This window comes from Vipera ursinii (assembly GCF_947247035.1).
Source record: "Vipera ursinii genome assembly, chromosome: 5".
Classification (NCBI taxonomy): domain Eukaryota; kingdom Metazoa; phylum Chordata; class Lepidosauria; order Squamata; family Viperidae; genus Vipera; species Vipera ursinii.
Genome location: NC_139518.1, coordinates 18,112,263 through 18,132,827, shown reverse-complemented (window position 1 = coordinate 18,132,827; position 20,565 = coordinate 18,112,263). Strand labels below are relative to the sequence as shown.

The 20,565-nt window shown below is 36.5% G+C and overlaps 1 protein-coding gene across 3 annotated transcripts in view; it reads right to left on the bottom strand.

The window, feature by feature from the left end:
- Window positions 1-7,110: 7,110 nt before the first annotated feature.
- Window positions 7,111-20,565, bottom strand: part of PDCD10 (programmed cell death 10) — a 37,117-nt gene continuing 23,662 nt past the window's right edge. For all 3 annotated transcript variants that reach the window (XM_083363646.1, XM_083363647.1, XM_083363648.1), the window contains 6 exons: window positions 19,821-19,874; window positions 17,214-17,331; window positions 15,816-15,942; window positions 13,125-13,203; window positions 12,655-12,737; window positions 7,111-7,604 (listed from right to left, as the gene is read on the bottom strand). In XM_083363646.1, coding sequence (XP_083219772.1) covers window positions 7,523-7,604; window positions 12,655-12,737; window positions 13,125-13,203; window positions 15,816-15,942; window positions 17,214-17,331; window positions 19,821-19,874 — 543 coding nt within the window. In that variant the 3' untranslated portion in view covers window positions 7,111-7,522. The remainder of the gene's footprint in view (window positions 7,605-12,654; window positions 12,738-13,124; window positions 13,204-15,815; window positions 15,943-17,213; window positions 17,332-19,820; window positions 19,875-20,565) is intronic.

Here is a 20,565-nt window from a genome sequence, read left to right as displayed (position 1 = left end):
AGATTAGACCAGGAGTCTTCAATCTTGGCCCTTTTATGACTTGTGGACTTCAACTCCTAGAATTCCTCAGCCAGGCACGCTGGCTGAGGAATTCTGGGAGTTGAAGTCCACAAGTCATAAAAGGGCCAAGTTTGAAGACTCCTATATTAGACCATTCCTCTATATAATGCCCTGAGTGGAGGTCAGATTTGATTTACCTCTCTGATTTATTGATGGTGGCTTTGACCAAAAGACTGGATTTCTGCTTGTGGCAACTAGCAGAGTCCAGGAATCCATTTTTTCTTGACATGTAATTAGTTAACACAGTGTAATTCCTATATCCATTTCCTGGGAATGTAACATTTCACTTATTATTGGGACATACTTCTGAAAAGATATGTGCAGGGTGACCATCAACTAAAAAAAATGATGCTCATATATTGCAACCCATTTTACTTCAGAGCAGAGAAACCCCTCCTATATGTCAATTCCACATGTAAAAAAAAATATTTTTCCTCAAAAGTCTGTCAGAAGTATCAGACCTACATGTGAAAAAATGCAGCAAAATAATCTACAAAAGAGATTAAAGTTATTTATACTGAACCATCTAATTCATGTTATCCTATGCATATCATTGCTCCATGTTCCACACAAACATTTTCTATCACAACAGCAGCAGATAAGAGGATCTTGAACTTGAGCTGGGTACCTTCCAGCTCTATCTGATTGATTAAACTTTTTAAACAATCTCACATGAAAACTTGCTCACCTGAAAAACTTCCTGCATTTTCATAAAATCATGAATAGTTAACCTGCTTTCAAGGTGTTCCTGTTTTTTTGCAGTTCCACAATCCATAGTTTGTTTTTCAGCAGTGACCTTTGTGGCTTTTGTCATGATGTATGGTACGTTATTCATGCTAATTAATTTTGTAGAAATTAATATTTAGCTAGTCTGGAATTCCATGCAGCTTTCAGGCTTTTTCGGAACTTAATTTTATTCACCAAGAATAGTTTTGGATAATTCAGCACAAGTTAAGAAGTCTTGTCTCTAGAAAGTTTTCCTGAAAAAAAAAACCCTTAAAAACACAAATGGGTTTTAAAAGGGGGGGGGGGAATCAAAAGATATAATTACAGACTTATTTTTATTTCTGACATCAGATGTTTGCACAGGAAAACCATATGTAAAGCAGAAAAAAAGACATAAAAGTCTATATTGAATTCCATGCTAACAGAATCAACAAATTTATAATCATTTAATTTCTTTGGAAATGTAATAGCATCTGTTCACAAAGATGAAATTAGTTTTGCTTACCTTGTGATTAACATGTCATTTTTTTCATTAAAAATCCATTATTTTTCCACACAGAGATGATTAGCTTCAGCATTTGAGCATGTACTTTATTGAAGTTACAAACATTTGGGAGGCCGTTTGAAATACCTAGATTCCCTTTTCTTTGAACTTACATGTGTTTCTTAGCAACAATTGCACAACACAAGCTAACTAGCTTCCTTCACTGCTCCAGAGAAGGGAAAGGAAAAAAAAACCGTTTAGCTTTTCTTAGCAAGGACTTTCAAAGCAAGACACAACAATGTAACCAAATCAGTATTTTGTTTTTTTTTAAAAAAAAAACTTAAAGGACTTGGCCAGAATGAAGGGAAGTGTCTACTTTTTGTATATTTATTAATGTGTGATGCACTTAGTAAGTGTGCAACATTCATAAGCACCTTAATGCACCTGCTTGCAGTACAATACACCCAGAGATAGAGAGTGGATGCAATAAAAACCTGAAGATTATCTTCGCATTAAGGATTATGCTGGAATTTGCTTTCTATCAGAACCAAAAGCTGGAGTTGGGAGAAGTCTGAAACATACGTTGCAACTACATGTAATCAACATTAGATCTCCAAGAACCACAAAAACCTGACACCAGTGATGAACTTCAAGGCAGTGCAGGATTCTGGAAGAGGAACACCCAGAATTTCATTCTGCAAAATGAACGAAAGGGCTCCTATATTATTAAAATTAAAATTCATAGGGGAAAAATATCCTTCCCACAAAGACTGGCTCACTAAAGTTAATACATTTTTAAAAGTTATGTTTTCCTTAAAGAGCAATTTGCTTTGAAATGTTGTTATTGAATTAAATAAGCTTCAGAGGAACTTCGAGACTGAACAAAGGCACGGAGGCATGTACTGTATATAGTCCCAGGTGCCCACCCTTGAAATAAAGGCTGTATGTGCTGCAGAATGTAAAGCGGTCTAACAGAACTAAAAAGCACAACCTCCCTCTAATAAATATATTGATAGAATCCAAAAGTATTTACAGGCACCGCTACTTCAAATAACTCCTCTCACCAAGATGCTTGGCATAATGCACCATCTAAGAACATTCCTTATCCTGTCCATTTCATTTTCTGCATTTTATTTCAGAACTAGTTAACTGTGCATACTACTACATGCTAATTACTACTAGCAGGACAGACAAGCTTTGCTTTTCATAATGGACAACAGAATCCACAACTCTGCTATTCTTTGTCTTAGCAATTAAACAGGTTTTTTCCCGTTTTCCCTCCCCCCTAAACACAAAAAAATCTAGATCACTGAGAATCAAAAAGGAAGAATAACATATGTATAATTTGAGACCTTTGTTATAAAAACTGGATCATCATACAGATAATATTAAAAGACATTTAACAAAAATAATGTTTATTGCTGTATGAAACTTTATATTACAAGTTTGTAAGGAAGAAGTTATGTTCTATCTTCTCTTCCATACTATGTGCGTATGTGTGTGTGTGTGTGTGTTACCCTTCATAATTTATGTAAAATAACCTCTTATAAACCATTTAAGATCACAATCTAAATATTTAATATAAAGAGGTAACATATAAACCTGTAATAATTTCCAAGCTGCAAAAAAAATCAAACAACAAAAAGAAAATTAATTAAAAAGCTGCACTGCAGCACAACTGTTAAAAAACCTAGGGAGAATAAAATATTTGCTTAAAGCACAATAAAGAGGGCACCAACAAAGGTTTTTCAGAGTTGGGGATTCCCACTTGGTAAGGTCATTCTGGAGCAGTCGCCTAATATGCTTCAGCAGCAAAAGAATCCCATAACGTGCCTTCAATCTTAAGGTTAAATATTTTTTTCTTAAATATAGTTCATGAGAGCTAACTTGGTTAGTAATTAAGACATAAGCTAGAAACTAGAGGCTGTGAGTTCTAGTTCCACCTTAGGCACAAAGCCACTATTATTAGTTTTTATAGGGTTAGGGATAGGGTGGGATCGGGATTAGGATTGGGATTTGGGTTAGAGTTGGGGTTTTTCCAAGTAACATTTTCAATATTTAGCAAACAGCATAGTGTCTGGGTACATGTATTTAACTAACAATAATAGATATAATTATCATAAACAATATGTTAATCACTCAGTAGCCTTCTTCTTACTAATATATATTCAAAATTACATATCACATTCGTTTTTCTCTGACTCGTTTTTCTAGCCATTGATAGAAATTATCCCATGTTCTAAAATACACCAAATCTTCTTTCTCTTTAATCTTTTAAAGTCAATCTATCCATTTCTGCACACTCTAGAATTTTCTTAATTAGTACTTCTTCAGTTGGTAAGTTTTCATTTTTCCAATGTTGGGCAAATACAATTCTTGCTGCTGTTAATATATGTAGTATTAGATATCTGCAATCTTTCTCATAATTGGCTCCTATTATTCCTAACAAAAACTATTCTAGTTTAAAGACTATTTGTTTTTTAGTCATCTTCTCCAACCATAAATGTATTTTAACCCAAAATCTTTTTGCTTTAGGGCAAATCTTAACTGTTTTACAGCTCTAAAACATATATAATTGTTGATCAAAGGCAAATTTTTCACTAGCTTTTTAATCAAAATGTGGAACCAAAGACATGATACTCTGTAGCTCCATTGGGAATTTTCTATTAATTCAAGAATCTTTTCTCTTCAGTTACATAATCTGTTCCTGCTTGAGGGAAGTTCTCTTATGCACATTTCCCTGACAGGAAACAGCATAGATCACACGGGGACTTTCTCCGGAATAAACATCAGTTGGGAAGTCAATTAGGCACTGCAGAAGCTGAATCGAAATTTTGGCATTTCCAAAAATAAAGATGCTCACGCAGAGCCTGAGCATGTACAAGGATCTAGCTGCCTTTTGATGGCTACTATTCAAGTAAGACAGAATGCTTTGATCTTATCCTATTTTAGACATCTTACATTCTATTAAGAATCATGGAGTCCCTCTGTAGCATTGTGCATAGAAACATGACTGCTACAGAGGGACCCCATGATTCTTAACCCTTAGGGTTTTTGGTTTGATTTTGCTCTGAAGTCAAGAGCTGTGGTCAATTTCTCCCCTGTTGCTGAGAATAATCCAAGGATATAAGGAAAATATCACAGCTTTACAATGAGTGCCTGTGCTGCATCCCTGTGAAATAAAAAAATCCCATCAGTTTTGGTAAAGAGCAATACAGAAGAAATTTGTATAATTTGTATAAATTTGTTAGGATAAAGCTTCCATCTGCTCTGTATCAAGGACCACCTGTAGATACGGAGGTGATAAGGCAGTCAGACATAGAAAGCTAGGTTTGCACATACAAAGTGAACAACTATGGAATGGTTTAACATGAGTTTGAACCTAGTTAACATCTGGCAACTTCAGTTAAAGATTTGTTTAATGACCATTTGAAGTTACAATGGCACTGAAATAAAGTGACTTAAGATATATTCTCATTGCAGCATCCCATCATCTTGTGATCAAATTCAGACGCTTGGCAACCGACTCATATTTATGACTGTTACAGTGTCCCAGGGTCATGTGATCACCTTTTGTGGCCCTGGACAAGCAAAGTCAATGGGGAAGCCAGATTCACTTAACAACCCTATTATTAACAACTGTAGCGATTCATTTAACACTTGTGGCAAGAAAGGTCGTAAAATAGGACAAAGCTCACTTAACTGTCTTGCTTAGCAATGGAAATTTTGAACTCAATTGTGATTGTAAGTCAAGGACTGCCTGTAATAGAATTCACTACTGCCACCATGCCTGAATAATTGTCATTTTAGGCCAAATTATATTCTACTGAACCAGACACAACTTCTACATGGTATATAGTTCAGTTGAATATTACTGATCATCTGTGATCTCAAATATACAAGGTATGCATGAAGATTTCAGAATTTTTCAGCTGTAAAACTTCTGTTAGGAAAAAAAATATGGATGGTGGTGGCAGTGGAATTTGAATAAAAACTACAGGGAGTCTTTAGAAGGTGTTATTTATATTCGGCAGCTGAAATCACATTGCTGAATACTTGTCTTTGTGTTGCTGAAATTTAACATCATAATTTCAGAAGCCCTGAACACATTCTTATCACATACCTATTAACCAATACCCAGATAAGATGAACTAGCATTAGATTAGCAAAAATATTGTGATCAAGAACACAATACTTATACAAGCCAAGGCTAGCAGGACAACTGCTACAGTCACCAAACCATACTTTGTATTACAATAACATGTCTGTGAAATGAAAAACAAGCTCAAAGAGAGAGACTTGCGGTGAGGACATGACAAACTGAAGATGTCCCGGAAGAAGCAGGGATGACATTATGGCTAAAATTGGCAGCCAGATTTATTATTTATTTATTAAATATTTTATTATTTATATGGATGTCCAACCCACATTTGATGACTTTGGGTGGCTTACATTAAAAACCCGCAACATAAAAAACCAATAAAACCCCACCTGATAGCAGTAACACAATCAAATCCACTACTTGATCGGCACGATCTCCATTTGTGGTCCCCACACCACTGACAAAACCAGGTCTTCATGGCCTTTTGAAAAAGTAGCAGGGTTGCACTTCAGAGGGAATATGTTCCGCAGAGAAGGGGCCACTGCCAAGGAGGTCCTCTTTTGCAGGGCAGAGACTGTTTTTGCTGTCAGAGACTGGGTGAAAATGGTCTCTTTTGCTCAGCTTCTTTGAGAGAGCTGCCTGCCTCCCTTTGGAAGGGAGTTCTTTAGCTCCATCACAATGTGCATGATCCCTTAACAATCCCGCTGGGGAAAGCCAAGATGCGGTCTTAAAGTCAGGTCAGGTTGCGTGGTTACCTGCTTTGCCACCACCATTCTAACATTTTGGGTTCAATCATGTCATAAGTTGAAGACTACCTGTACATGATGCTGAATATTTTTCTCTTACAAAAAACTCTAATAAAAGGAGTTGTATAACCAATGCTTAACTAAGACATTGCAAAAGATCATTCTTACTGTTCTTGCAGAAATGGTGGTGAAAAGAGAGAAAAAAGTGATGCAAATGCATGACCACAACATAGATAAGCTGTTCACAGACAAATGTAAAAAGGAGATCCTAGCATAACAGCTCTACAGCAAACAAATGAATTTTTGTTGGAAATCAGTTGCCCTATCATGACAGCTTGCAGTAGTGATCATTTAAATTGTTATATTAATATTAAAAAGCATAGACATTAAACAATTTATTTAAACATACATATTAAATAGCAACATTGCACAAATGTGAATAGACTTGATCTCTTGCATTGATATAACTGCAATATTTTATTAAATATAATTTCTAACACAGTGTTATGGGTAGCCTGCATGTTATCGTCACCTGTCTTTCCTTCACTGGTTTTTGTTATCAGAATTAAATTCCGAACTCCTTTGGGCAAACTCCACTTTGCTTTTGTTACATTGCCAAATGCTAGAGATATTCCCATCAGAAAATTTATTTTTGTTAACAAAACTAATTTCTTAAACTTCTGTGTAGGTAAATTACTACACCAAGGTCAAATTATTATTCCCCAAAGAGGTCCTGCAGTTCACGCCACCTATAATGATGAGTTCTTTGGTAATATAATAATTTACTCTAAAAATAATCTGGGGGAAAAATCAAGTTTTGAGGGAAAGATTCAGTAGTTAGAGCGAATTTCTGTGCAGGAAACTTTGAAGATGCTGTCTAAGATTCAATCTTCTTAAAAGGACATCATTCTTTGTATGAACTCTGAAGACATATGTATATCTCCCCGATTTTAGCTCCAAGGACACCATTATGGGATAAAATTATAGAGATAAACAGATGTAAACTATTTATTGAATATTTGCCACCAATATTGTTAAATACATAATTCTGTTGCAGTTTTTCGCTTTCAAGTTAAAATGTCAGAAACAGAACACCAAATATTTACAGTTCTTATAAGGAATGTTACATAATGACACATTAAGGCGTAAATTCTTTTGGCTTATAATTCTGAAAAGAATAATAGCAAAAAAGTGATGCAAAATCTTCATTGTGTGATTATGAGTAAGCTATGTTTTTACAAAAATATGGTGTAAGATGGCAATAAATCCCATTCAAAATCCTGCATTAAGTCCCTTCAATTGGGATTGATAATTTACACAGTCAAAACTTTAAAGTTTACATATAAAGGTATCCTATCCGTCATTGAAAAGTACAGCTCTCAACATATACAGTTTTGTTTTTTTTCAGGCCACAGTTTTGAAGGTCTGGAGTATCAAGTTAGTTTGATGAATTAGTCGGTTGGCACTTATGAACACATTTATTGCCCTATTGTAAAGAAAAACAGAAAGAAGATATATTTTAGCAACAAGATAAGTTTATACAGATTAGAAAGCCATCATATCAAATACAATTAATTTTTACAATCAAATCGCGTACACTGCTTCTGGAGTGCAATATTTTAACAGGCAACAGATATTTCACAAAGGAAGTTCAACAATATGAAAATCTGGTTGAAGGTTTTTTTTAATAGTCTAACTCTGAAAATAATTAGAGGTCTTTTCTTAAATGAAAAAAAATACTGAATTCTTTATTAAACCCTAGCATTTAAATCACAATATAAAATTAAATGTTGTAGTTAAAGAACCAAGTTATTGTGTTGCAATCCTATACTTACTTACCAGGTCAATGAATTCAATGGGCACTGTTTCTGAATACAAGTATACCTGTGGGATCCTTGGTGCTCTCTTAACTTGGTTGTTTTCTTGCAGACATTTCATTACCCAGCTAGGTAACATCATCAGTGCTGAGCTCAGACTGCTCAAGAACCCCACAGTTCAACCCTCAACTACAAATACTCTTTTCTATCGGTACATACCATTCACTTGTAAATCAATCAAGTTCCTGCTAAAGTGATCCTAGTTATGCAAAACAACATATGGCTTTGTTTATTAATTTCCCCTTGTTTATAAAAGATAGTTATTCCAAAATTTTGCAACCTGTTAAAAACACCCATTCACTTTCACTGCTTTAAACATTTTCAGTGACCAAAGTAGATAAACCAGCAAAAGCGTCAACACATATGTCTATTTATTAGGAAATGTAATTTCAAGATCATGAAAAAAAAACAACCTGAATCTTGTCGCATAATAGTAAATTGGTAAAATCTGTGCAATATTGGCTGAAAATGCTCATGTTTTCTGGGCTGAAGAGTAACATACACTTAATGAAAGAAATTTTACAATCTGAGCGATTTTATCTGTCAGATGATGACTAAACTCCTCGGCCCGACCCTGCAAGGGCTCCTCCCTCAAGTCTTGATTAAGAAGGGAGCGAGTCACCCTAAACAGGGCAGCCGGGCAATTATCTGCAGACGCGATGAGGGCGGCGAAGTAGTTAGCCCTCGCTGTCCTCATCGCCGCAAGATAAGACCTTACAAAGGTTCTTAACTGCAATCGGTCAGATTCGGAACGGCTGGACCTCCAACCGCTCTCTAGACCCCGTCTCCGACGTTTCATCTCCCGGATCTCCACAGAGAACCATGGAGCCCAACGGGATCTGCGCCGGGTCAGGGGTCGCAAGGCTACAACACAGTTGAGTGCCTCGGCGGCCGCCCTTTCCCAGGCATCCACCAAGGCATCAACTGGGCTGTGAGTGAGGGTGATGGGTACAGACCCAAGCGCCATCTGGAACCGTTCTGGGTCCATTAGGCGCCTGGGGCGGAACCACTGCAAAGAAATAGAAGAAAACAATAGAATAGGGAGGACCAGAGATCTTTTCAAGAAAATTGGAGAGATGAAGGGAACGTTTAATGCAAAAATGGGCATGATAAAGGACCAAAATGGCAGGGACCTAACAGAGGCAGAAGAGATTAAGAAGAGGTGGCAATATTACACAGAAGAACTATACAAAAATGAGCTTAACGTCCCAGATAATCACAATGAGGTGGTCACTGACCTCGAGCCAGACATCCTAGAATGTGAAGTGAAGTGGGCCTTAGAAAAGCTGAGCAACAACAAAGCTAGTGGAGGTGACAGTATTCCAGCTGAGCTATTCAAAATCTTAAAAGACAATGCAGTAAAAGTGCTACACTCAATTTGCCAGCAAATTTGGAAAACTCAACAATGGCCACAGGATTGGGAAAGATCAGTTTACATTCCAATTCCAAAGAAAGGCAGTGCCAAAGAAAGTTCAAACTATCGCACCATTGCACTCATTTCTCACGCTAGTAAAGTTATGCTTAAAATCCTACAAGCTACACTCCAGCAGTATATGGATTGAGCACTACCAGAAGTACAGGCAGGATTTCGAAGAGGCAGAGGAACTAGAGATCAAATTGCCAACATACACTGGATCATGGAGAAAGCTAGAGAGTTCCAGAAAAACATCTACTTCTGCTTCATTGACTATGCTAAAGTCTTTGTGTGGATCATAACAAACTGTGGCAAGTTCTGTTGTGATTCAGGGTCAGCCTGTGGGTTCGGCAGTTGGGTCAGACGACTCAGAGGAGGAGGAGGGGGGTGTTGAAGAGCTTGCTGAGGGGATTGGACAGCTTGATGAGAGCCCCCAGCAAGGCCCCTCTCATCTGGTCACGATGCAGACCCAGCTGTGTGAGCCTGACAGCGTGGATGAAGATGACCCACAGCTGGCCCTGTTCAAGGACGCCTGACGCAGGAGGCAGTCAGTCAGGAGTAAACAGAGGAAGGCAATGGGGCACCTCGGAAGGAGGCACAGAGAGGCCACGCCCTGAACTGTATTTAAGGGGAATGTGTGGGAGGGCTGGTTTGCTGAAGGCAACCGCTTGGATTGTTCCTGCTTCTTAGCTCGTGTTTTATGGTTGGTGTCTTGTCTTGCTCTGTTTTATGTGAATAAATTTGGCAGGCGTAATTCCAGCCTCTTGCCGTTTGTGAAGGGGTTGTCCCTGCCTTTTCTGCAGGGCCGGTAGCAGGCTGGTACAGAACAAGTTCTTAAAGAGATGGGCGTACCAGACCATCTTATTTGTCTCTTGAGAAACCTATATGCGGGCCAAGAAGCAACAGTGAGAACTGGACACGGAACCACAGATTGGTTCAAAATTGGGAAAGGAGTCCGGCAAGGCTGTATACTGTCACCCTGCCTATTTAACTTATATGCAGAGCACATCATGAGAAAGGCAGGGCTAGATGAATCAAAAGTTGGAATTAAGATTGCCGGGAGAAATATCAACAACCTAAGATATGCAGATGATACCACTCTAATGGCAGAAAGTGAAGCAGAACTAAAGAGCCTCTTGTTGTGGGTGAAGAAGGAGAGTGCAAAAGTTGGGTTGAAACTTAACATTAAGAAAACCAAGATCATGGCATCCGGCCCTCTCAATTCCTGGCAAATAGATGGGGAAGAAATGGAGGTAGTGACAGATTTTATTTTCCTGGGCTCCAAGATCACTGCAGATGGGGACTGTAGGCAAGAAATTAAAAGATGCTTGCTCCTTGGGAGGAAAGCCACGGCAAATCTAGACAGCACACTAAAAAGCAGAGACATCACCCTGTCAACAAAAGTGCGTATAGTCAAGGTTATGGTCTTCCCATTTGCAATGTATGGCAGTGAAAGTTGGACCATAAAAAAGGCTGAGCGCCAAAGAATTGAGGCCTTTTAACTATGGTGCTGGATAAGACTCCTGCGAGTCCCTTGGACTGCAAGGCGATCAAACCAGTCAGTCCTAGAGGAGATCAACCCTGACTGCTCTTTAGAAGGCCAGATCCTGAAGCTAAAACTCAAATACTTTGGCCACCTAATGAGAAGGAAGGACTCACTGGAGAAGAGCCTAATGCTGGGAAAGATTGAGGGCAATAGAAGAAGGGGATGACAGAGAAGGAGGTGGCTGGATGGAGTCACTGAAGCAGTAGGCGTGAGCTTAAATGGACTCCAGAAGATGGTAGAGGACAGGAAGGCCTGGAGGAACATTTTCCATAGGGTCGCGATGGGTCGAACACGACTTTGCAGCTAACAACAACTCTTCCTCTCCAGATTTTTTCCTCCAACAATTGTTATTCAGAAGCACACAGTGATTCTGTATCTAAGCAACAGCTATCCTACTTAGAAGTGAGCGGTGGCTCTCCCTTTTGCCAGCAGTATCAGACTTTGAAGATAAATTATTTCTCTATTATGGAAATCCCATTTACTTATAGTCAGTAGGAGGCAGCAAGCACATAGCCAGCTTTCTCTATTGCCAGAAAAACAACACAGGGTCAGAGTGCATTACTAGAGACCCCAGAATATAAGTCTGAGGCTATAGGTTAGATTGAGCCATTAAAAAGAAAATCCATAGGAGAAGGCAATAGTAAACTCAACATTATTCTCAAGAAACCACGTAAACCTGTCTAGAAATGTGAAGTGCTTTCAACTGGAAGGTAAAAGAAAGGGTAATACCACACTTGGTGACTCTTTAAAGCCCAGGATGTGCCAACGGATGCATGCACATTCCCTCTAAAGCACTTTTTTCAGGTTTGGATTCAAAGAGGTCTACATTCCTAGACATGTCCTTATATTCACCAGAAGTTTAAATCAACTAGAGTGTCTCGACTTTATAGCTATAGAAATTTGTCATTCATTTTGATATGCATAATCTTTGTTTCTAGACAAGAAAAAAAATCCCATTATTTTCCTGATTTTATTACTGTTAAAAATGTTTTGTCACAGCAACCATAAATATGAAAATTGATAAGATGAGTTGGATGCTTGATGCTTTTGTGACTTTTCCCATTTTGAAAATTCCATGTTTCATGTTACGACAGAGTGAACAATGTGTTACTCTATATATCAACAGAGGGTCTTTGATCTAATTTCATGAAATTTTAGTCTACTTCCAAAGCCCTCTCTGTAAGAGGTTATTTTCAGCCTCTAGTAACTGATATACTTTCTTTCCTTGCAGGATAAGAGAAAGAAAGGTATGAGAGAGATGACAAAAACAGGGTGTTAAAAAGAACAAGAAACAGTTTCAGAGACAATGGATATCCATGCCTGCTCTTAGTGTAAGTCTCCGCCCCTTCTGTTAAGGGTCCCCAAGGGAATGTGTTCCCCCCTAAGATTGTTTTTAGCAAGAATGAAAAGGAAGACAAAAATTACTACCATAATTACTATTACAACAGTGATGCTGTAGATTACCAAGGAGAATTAAAAATTAAGTAGACTCATTGTTGCCTAAGTTTAAAAAGCAAATGTTACAATCTGGCCATTTTTTCATGCTGGAACTAAACTAAACTAAACTAACTAAACTGGAACTAATGGAGCAATTAAGACCTTAAGTTGTAATGTATGTTTTTTGGAATACACATTATTAAAGCAAAAAAAGAAAGAAAGAAAATAATCACTAAGTCAATTAAAAGGAATATATACTTACTTTCCATCTTTAAAATAAGTTTTCAAAGTGTCACTGAAACTTTTGGAGTATTTTACAAATTCTTTCTTTTGGTGTTCAAGTGCCTGAAAAATTTATGTAAATAATTAAAATTTTCATTTTTCTCAAACATTATGATTTAGCCAATGAACACAGAACAAGATGAGAAAAGGTATACAGTAAATGTTGGAAGGGGCAAAATCACCATTTAAATTATAAAAAGGAGCTTCTACAAGCAACTTTTGCTTAATGTTTGTATAATAAATCTTAAAGTAACCATTATTGATTAAAAATCCACACAGACTGAAAAATCTCTATTCATCATCCTGATTGTCTTTTTATTTGCCAGTTTGTATTAATTGAAAAATGATGTTTACAATTGATATTACCGAATATGAAGCTCCGTATACTTGTAATGCTTGCACTTAATTATATTTCTGATGAGGCACTATAGTAGAAATTAATTCACATACCCTCCGGTTCTGGTATTGGTATTTCTTGAAGACATTATTTACTGTATCGAGAAGTTCCTTTATTGCACTGGCAATGTCCCTGTTTGGTAATGAAAATATAATTACAACTTTTAAAGTGAAGCTGCAGAATTTTAATCACTTTCGAAATTATGTTTGAAATTTATTTCTAAAAGATTTCCTGTCATATAGAGAGTTTTAGATTTGCACAGCAAGATGAAATAACAAGAGCTAATTAAATTATATGGCACTTCAAAATCTAAATTACATTTAATGCATTCTTCATATGTGGAAAACTAGCACCTGAAAATTACAGAACAATTCTCTGAAGCAGCAGGAGCATTGGCTTACCTTTACAAACAAAAGTCTTTCCCTGGAACAATTTTAAATGTGTGGTTATAAAATGCAATGACTTTTGATAGACTGAATAAAAAAGATTGCCCTGATCTACTTTGAACTAGTTTGAAAGTACTGTTCTTATGAACTAAGGCTAAAATCTTGTCCCATTCATCTTTATTTTAAAAAAAGTAAATGTTATTTAATTAAAGCTAAATTAACTGCAAAAAAAGCCCCCTGCAGTAGTAAATATTCCTGAAATAATTCAATGGCAACTATTTTTCCTCCTAAGATTAATGGATACAATTTCATCTAGATTTTAAGCTTACAATATAATGAAACCAAACCACTGTGTGGGAGTAAGAGAGAAAAATTATTTAAGAGAGAAAAGGCAGTTTAATCTACAGAGAGGATAAAACTCTATCTACAATATCAACTTAAAAATATTTTGTAATCAAAGACCCACTGCTAAGTTGAAAACAGGACTGTGTCAATTGCCAGCTGTCATCTGCCTGCCCATTTATTTGCTGAACATCCTCCAAAATGGACTGGTGATCCTTTTTGGAAGATGTCTGTTTAATATCAGTATCTCTGTTTTATATGTGAGGGAATTAAAACTAACAATTTCCCAAGGACTTTTGAAACTGATCCAGGAGATGAATGCCCTGAGTCTCCAGTACTTTGCTCCAATCAGTAAACATTTGCATCTTGTTCCACTACTGGTAAGACAGAACATCTCTCAATGTATTATGAAAGAACAGAGCAGACTTTATAGAAGACATTTATTTATATTTATATCAAAATAGCCTTATGAACAATTCAAATTTATACAGATTGACTCTAATCTCAATAACCTGTCGAGAATGTTAGGTAAATCCATATATTCAATTGCTTCAATGTATGAATTGTCTTTGGCAGATGCTTTAGGTTTTTAGTTGAAGCAGCTGCTAGTTGCTCTGAGTTGCCTAGTGAGTGGGCGACTACATAAAAAGAATAAATAAGTAATCCAACAGACAATTCATTCTATAGTTCTCAGTTAATGTTTCCATTACTGCAAAAAAAAAGAGGCCCTCTTAAACCCTATAGCAATGCATGTGGAGTATGACAATCTCACTAATGAGGTACCTGAGCTAATAACAACTGAAATCACTATAAAATCCTGTGTTTTGCATCATGATCTTCTACATAGAGCTATAAAGAAGCAATGAACTCACACAGGGTTTTATCAAGTTGGATTCTAGAAACATGAACTCCAAGAAAAGAAAAAAAGCCTTCCTATTATAACTTTGGATAAAACCCAGATGAGAGCATGGGTTTTTCTAGCATCTCTCTAATCTTCTGGACATTATCATGGTTTACTAAAATGTTACAGGTAAGGGAAAAAAATGTATTCCTATTCTACGCTAAAGTAGATGTGTAATTTTATTTTCTAATAGTTTTACTATCCACCAATCTTAAAGAAAGGAGTCAGAAAAATTCCTATAATTAACTCTACAAATGGAATTAAGCTAAAATTAATGACTTGGTTTTACATAATTACTGTACACGCAATGAGCCCCTGCACTGCGTAGCTGTTTTGAGCATCAGCTTTATGGTTTTTGGTTTTGAAAATTCAATAAACGATCAAAAGTGATAACAATCCAAAGTGTGAAAGGAGACCCACACATCTTTTTGATGGCAATTTTGGATACATTATGTGTACTAAGAGATCTATCTATTCGAATTACCAATTCAAACGGGATATTTGAAAAACCTCCACAAGTACTGTAGTCATTAAGACAAGTACAGAGCTGCAGATAGGGAAAATATTTTAAAATAGACGATCTCCGTCTCTAAGCCAAGGAAGGAAAAAGCTCCCCCAAAGCACAGGCAACTTAATATCCAGAGCACGTTAAAAATTTCTGAGCAAGAGGGAATAAGACCCAAAAGCACTGCAATTTTTAGGTGAGAGAAGACTGGAAAGTGCAACCTATAAAAGAGGGGCAACTCACCAGTAAGACTTATAAGATTTCAGGTCTGATGCAGCATTATTGCCACAGGATTATGTTGTTAGAAATAAAAGGATTTAACTACAAAGGGCACAGAATAGGGATCACTGACAGATTTGCGATAGCTGTAATATCCATGGTTATTACTCCAGCAGCTAAAACCAACCCACAGCTTGGCCATTCAACAGTAAGCGAGCATTCATTTTGAAGCAAAAACTCCCAGGAAAAGAAAACAAGCAATTTGATAAAATATCAGTAATACTCAGAATTACAGTAGAAGCCAAAAATATAATTCTTCTATAAATATAAAGCCACAGCTGGTCAAAGAAGTTACACTTTAGAATAGCTTTTTAGCTTGATTAGTATTTACTTGATGGTCTGAAGAAACCTCACTCTGTCATTGATCTCATCTGGAATCTTGCTGAGAATCTGTTTAAGTGCTCGTGCCTTTTCATTGAGGTCTTGGAATTCAGACTCTGGCCTTTCAATCATGTACTCTGGGGGGAGGAGGAAGAAAATTTAAATGGATTTCTTTTCTACGTAAGTTATAAATTAAACTTAAAAGGTCTGGCAACATCCTTAACCATGCTAAAATTAAAACAAGCAACAAATAAGAACACTAAATTAATCCCAACTCTCTATTTTGTAAGGAAAAGACTATTGATTTCTAATGATGTAATTCAATATAATGTCAGCCAAAACTGAGCTATTTAGATTAAACTTATTAAAGCACAAGTTATGACACGTTCTCCAGGTATATGAGAGTCATTTCAGAGTCAAGAAAGCTAATGCATGAGATGAATTTATCTGTACCTTTACATCTCCTAAATTGAACCTAATAAAACCCTTTTTTTCTTTCTTTCTAAAGCTTCCTTAAAAATCTGAAAGTTGGATCTTATGTCTGAGTAAGGAAGACAGTGCTGGGAACTATAAGAAATTGGCTAAACACACATTTTGTTCCAGTCCCAGAATTTTCCTCCACCCAATTTATTTTGTATTCATCCTCTTTAACTCTTACCCCATGCTGTCATCTACTCTACAGCCTTTTTAAAAAAGTTAAAATGTCATGTCTTTCTCCCCCCCTCTCAAGTAAGACTAGCGCAGAGCTACCAAGCTACAAGAATTATCAAAATAAATACCGTGTTTCCCTGAAAGTAAGGCCTACACCAACAATAAGCCCTAGCTTGACTTTTGGGGGTGGGCCTAATATAAGCCCTATCCCAAAAATAAGCCCTAGTTTTGGGGTGAGGCACACACCTAAAAATCAAGCTAGGACGGGGTGGGGCTATTGGTGCCCCCTTACCTTGCCGGCCCACTTCTTCTTCTGAGGCCTCTTCTGCAGCCAGGCCTGCATTTCTCAGTCACAGGATTTTCCAGAAGAAGTGGACTGGCTGGGTGGGGCTGTTGGTGCCAGAGGTGAGGTAAGGCCTATCCCGAAAATAAGACCTAATGCCTCTTTTGGAGAAAGAAAGAAAGAAAGAAAGAAAGAAAGAAAGAAAGAAAGAAAGAAAGAAAGAAAGAAAGAAAGAAAGAAAGAAAGAAAGAAAGAAAGAAAGAAAGAAAGAAAGAAAGAAAGAAAGAAAGAAAGAAAGAGCCGGTCTTATTTTCAGGGAAACATGGTATCACCAAGAATATATAATTTACAATATATAATACTAAATGTAAAAACTGAAGTGACAATCTGGAAATTCAGCTGTTTATGAACAAAACAGAAATAACAAACATGTTTAAAAAATTAAACCCATCTAAACCCCATATGAAATAATACCTTCTACATCATCCGCTGCCATGCGCAAAAGAGATTCGGTAAAATTAACTTCAATGCTTTTCTTCTCCAAAATTTTTATGATAATATCTTGTGTGAGACCTGGGTTTTCCCTTTCTGCCTGTATTTCAAAGAAGAGATTTCAGAGTTTTTCTGACATATTGAAAGCGAAGAACAGCTTCCAAGAAAGCTACAACATGAATTTTTAAAAGACACCTGAGTAGAACTGGCTTCTCATAAACACTGATTTTGCACTGCCATCTTTTCCTCCAAAGAACATATTTCTTCAACTAAATCAGTATTTTCACCGGTAATTTGGCCCAATTAGTCTTTTCTGTTATTTCTTTGCAGTGCTTATTTCTGCGCATCATTCCTTTTTCTCCTATCTTCCATAATAACTGAAATAGACAGGCCTCAGGTTACAATCCTAACTGGAACCAGAAATGCAATTGCTAAGCAAAGTGATTAAGAAAAATGTCACACAATCGCACTGCTAAGCGATGGGGGTTCTGGCAACCCTCGAGGTCATTAGATGAGGACCGTATGGCTATTAAGTGAGGTCCTCTTGCTTCTCCAGTCTCCTCCCTGACTGGGGCCAGCAAGCTCTCTTTGGCAGAGGAAGCTCCACCTCCCTGCTTCATTAACCAGGCACATCCCGGGGCTACAACCTCACCCAGGTTAGCTGGCGGCAGCAGCAGTGAGGATGGGTGGTGGAATGTAGGACAGCCAAAAGGGCACTGATGGGGGCGATGGACAGGCACGTAGGGGGAGCTGAAGCAGAAAGAGTTTGAAGAGAGCAGGAGAATATGACTATGGGATGCTGTGATCAGTTGTAAATGTGAGTTGGTTGCCAAGCACCCAAATTTTGATCCCATGACTGTGGGGGTTATACAATGGCTAGAATTTCAAGGGGCAGTCACAACTACCATCCCTTCAGCAACATTATAAATTTGAACAGTTGTGGGGTGAATGCACATAATTCAAGGACAACCTGTAAAAACAGACAGCCTTATTCCCTTACGACATGAGCTACATAAAATTAAGGAAGACGGTATTCTGCACTGTTTTCACTTATTTTTTCAAGCTATATCAGAATTATTTTTAAAAATTCATAAGGTAGATAGATAACATGGATAAATAATAAACAGCAAATGTCAGACATTACATTATCCCAAAATGCTGCAAAACCTCATTTTTCCTGAATTCTCTATTTCTTTTTTTTAAGAAACATCTTGGAGTGTTTTTAGAGGACTCATTTTTCAGGCTTAAAAAGATTGTGAAATATAGGCAGTCCCCAGATTAAGAACAAGTTCCATTCTTCAATTTCCCTTTAAATTGAATTTGTATCTAAGTCAAAACTCATACTTACAAATTGCCAATTACTAAAAATGGTCAATGGCATTCTCCTTCCTTCATCTGACAAATTTCTGAAGCCACACAATGTTTCTATAGACTCCTGAAAACAGACTGTATATTAAAATTGTGTAGCTTCAGCGGTCCATAGAGATTCAGTGGTTCATCAGCTTGAGGAAGGACAATGCTGTCCGCCATTTTTTTGTAATAGGCAGTTTGTTCAGAAGTATAAGTTGTCTGTAAATCAGACATTCTTAATCCAGGGAATGCCTGTAAAATAAATAACAATAAACTATGGGTCAAGATTTTCTTAGGATAACTTTAGAAGGCAAATTTAAATGATTTTAATCATCTCAATTACAAATGAGAGAAATTCTACTTTCAACTAACATTCTTCTGACTTGGTAAAGAATATCAAGATACTATCTAGCAATATGAGTTAGCTGATCATAGGAAACTCAAGTCATCTAATGGAAAAAAAGTAACTGACAACTCTTGCATCACTGAAGCATAAGAGAAACATGAGGGTGAAAAGCCTTTAAATGTCCCCTTCTTGTAATACTGAGCTTCAAAAGCCACGTCACCATCCTCAACATCAAGCTTTTGATAAATCCATGTTTGATAGCATCTGTGAAGGAGCTTTTGTGATCTCTTTAGCACCCTGAAGAGGGGGGAGGGGACTTTTCGCACTGTTTCTTTCCTAGACCTTCACTGCCAAGAAGAGAAGTATCATGAGGATATCAGGACAGAGGACTTAGATGAAAAGGATAATCTTTCTGATGTTTAAAAGGCTTCATAATATTTTACTGATTCTTTGTGTTACCTGATCTTAATTTAAATGAACATGGATGCCAAGCATTAGGTCTCTTAATGTGAAATTTCAATGAAGATCTTTAGTAAAATATAACATTAAAGTTAGTATTGTTAGCTTACCTATTTCCATGCCTTATACACATTAAATTTCATAAACATAAATGAATCATAACCAATGTGTTAATATCATAATTGCAGCATATTCTTTAAATTTAATATTAAGCTATTATCTACTCTGACTATATCTATTTCTGGAAAATAAGGTATATAAATAAGCTGACTACACACTTTTTAATTAGAGCAGACAAATAAATAGTTAATGTTATTTTAAGTTAGAATTAGTAACTAAATCTACTTTGCAGAATTTTACAATATTTTAATGTTTTTATCTTAATATAAAATGTTAATATTTTGGTGTTATATAAGTAAATATATTATTTTCACCTTAATAAAAGCTGCTCTCAATGTTTGAGCTGCTGATAGATTTACTCGTTCTAGCTGCAAAAAATAGGAATAAACAGTTATATCAAAATAAATAAGAGGTTAAAGTACATTATCATTATTGATAATATTTCTAAGGATTTTTGTTAATCTGGATAAGATTTTTGCAGCTCAGGCACACTGGAGCTGTGTCCTTCAGACAAGAATACTGCTAGCCTCTTACAATCAGAAATAATCATATCCAATAAAATGAATCTGTCTTAAATGGTCTTAAATCTGAAAAAGTTTTGCCATCATATTCTGCCATAATAGCTTTCCACAACTTGTGACTCAGGATGTACGGACTACAATTCCCAAACAGCATGACTATTCTTGAAAATTCTGGGTAGATGAAATCTACACATCTGCAACATATGAATAGATACAACATTTAAAAGATAAATGTTTGTATAACAAATCATGCTGTACAAAATCTGCCCATGTACTACTGATATAGGTGTCAAGAAAAAGTAAATATTAAACATGAATAACTCTCCTATGGAGGGAGAAAACCACAAGCTAAAAATATAGTCTTTATTTTTATTTTATTTTAGACTGTCTGATCAAGATTATCCCTCAAAATAAATGTGCCACAATAACACCATTTCTATGAATATAGTTTTCTCGACAAATTACCAAAGAAAGACCATCTGATTTTCATTTGTTCAAAACCAAAATACATTTATTACTTCTCATTTAAACAAACAGA